General features: G+C 49.5%; 1 protein-coding gene across 1 annotated transcript in view; it reads right to left on the reverse strand.

Annotated features, from left to right (window-relative positions):
- Positions 1–723, reverse strand: part of adhfe1 (alcohol dehydrogenase iron containing 1) — a 31,428-nt gene extending 30,705 nt beyond the window's left edge. The window contains exon 1 of the mRNA XM_037681434.1: positions 659–723. Within this exon, the coding sequence (XP_037537362.1) occupies positions 659–723 (65 nt within the window). The remainder of the gene's footprint in view (positions 1–658) is intronic.
- Between the last annotated feature and the right edge of the window lie 1,402 nt (positions 724–2,125).

The raw sequence follows: 2,125 nt of genomic DNA on the forward strand, positions 1-2,125 counted from the left end.
ACATGCAGAGGACACATCTGTCCTCAGAGATGCAGAGGACACATCTGTCCTCAGAGCTGCAGAGGACAGACCTTTGGTCTTGGGTTTTGTTTGTTGTCTCTTTTCTGATCAGCAGAAAGTCTGAGTGAGACAGATATTGGACCTGGTCAGGTTTCAGGTTTAAGACCGTCTTCTGGTCTCAGACTTGAGTCTTTGTGAGCTTCAGTCCAGGTTCTGCCGGGTCATGTGTTTGAGGTCGTAGAACAGAACCGGATCATCAGAACCAGTGGTGTGGACTTGAGTCACATGACTTGGACTGGAGTCAGACTCGAGTCGTTAATATCATGACTTTGGACTTGGCTTGAAAGACTGTTCAGAGACTTGTGACCTGACTTGGACCCGTTTACTTGAACAGACTTGATATTTTACTCAGTTTGAAAACACAATGAAGTTAGTTCCAGGTTGGATCTTGGAGCTCCGTGGATTCAGGGGGTCTTCGTCTCGTTCGATGCGATGCAGGCGGCCTGGTTTCAGCCTGTCCCTCCTCAGAGGCTCGGTGCTTCATTTAGGGACCGTCAGTAAATTACTGAACCAAACATTCTTGAGAAAAACAACTAGAGCTTTCATGTCACGTGACCCACCGACACAAAACAGTCCAGCACTGCAGCTGAGTCTCTACCTGGACACTGCTGATGGACAGAACTTGTTCTGGACAGTGACCATGCAGACGTCCTTCAGTCTCATGAGGCCACCAGAGCTGTGGCGGTGCCTGCAGGTATCGCTGCAGGGGAGCCAGTTGGCAGCTCGCTCTGCGGCCTCATCGTGCACAAATCACTGACAGACTTTAGTCCAGTCTGGTCTTTCACAGATGCAGAATAAGTGCAAGAAGTTCAGGTGCACAGATCACGTATTTGTTTTGTTCGTCTCTGTCACACATGGACACAAACAGACGTGTTCACTGAGGGACCGGAGGACATTTACTGACATGGTTCTGTGTGATGCACTGAGGAAATGTCCGCCCCGTTTGTCTGAACATGGAGTTCTGCGTTTGTCACAGAGTTCTGGAACATCAGTTTAAGGACGGCTCTTCTTGCAGCCAAGTTTAATTGAGCTGTGTCATGTAAAGGTGCAGCTTCAGAACGACACTTTGTCAGTTCAGCTGCGTTTCATCACCACTCGAGGTAAATACAGATTTAAAAAAGAACTCACCGTCTCTTATTTACGTTGAACATGAACATTGTTGAGGACAAACCTGGAGACACATGAACGACTTGGTCTCTCATCTGATCACAACATCCAGTTCCGTTCACCTCCTTTAATGAGACCAGCTGCAATGCATCATGGGAATCATGGACGGAACCGGGTCATGAAACTGTGCTGACCAGACCCATCTGACACCTTGGCCCGGTCAGCGCCTCGTCTTCGGCTCCCAGTGGATGCTGGGAGAGGGATCAGGACTAGACCTGGGATCAGGGTCTTGTTTAAATCCCTGTAAAGACCAGTGCAGCTCTTCCTGCCTGACTCAGAACCTCAGAGAGATCCAAGCGGACCGGAGTCCTGCAGAGTGTGAGTTCTGTTAAAGGTCAATGTGAAGTGGACCGAGCACACCTGTCCTGTTCACTGATCAACAGGTGCAGTGGATGTGTGACCTTTGACCTTTGCTCTGGGTTTTCAACAGGATGAAGACATTCAGATGGGCCGGTTCTGGTTCTGATAATACTGCTGCTTCTGTTTCACTCTTCAGTTTGTTTGCTCTTCAGAGGAGACTCACGTCAGGCTGTTTTCTTTACCTTGAATTTATCAACGAGCGGAACGTGCTTTTATTGTGACAGTCTGCATCCTCACTTCCGTGACCGCGGCGGAAGCGGCCCGTTTCAGTCCGGACTGGGTGGACTGGGTGGACTGGGTCAGTACAGCAGCTGGACGTTCGGCGGACATGGCGGGTCGGGACAGGGTCGTTAACCTGCTCAGGCAGCTCGAGCGCGCAGCGTAAGTTCGGTTCGGTTCGGAAAAGTGTTCGAGCTTCAAGAACCTGCAGCTTCACCGAACTGCTTTGGAAATCCAGAAAGTTCTGGTTCTAGTCTGAACTCGGCTCTTTTTGGAGAAATGACTGCAGGGAGCAGTGTATATATATATATATATATAT

Source organism: Nematolebias whitei, chromosome 9, assembly GCF_014905685.2.
Source record: "Nematolebias whitei isolate Nwh7 chromosome 9, NemWhi1, whole genome shotgun sequence".
Taxonomy (NCBI): Eukaryota; Metazoa; Chordata; class Actinopteri; order Cyprinodontiformes; family Rivulidae; genus Nematolebias; species Nematolebias whitei.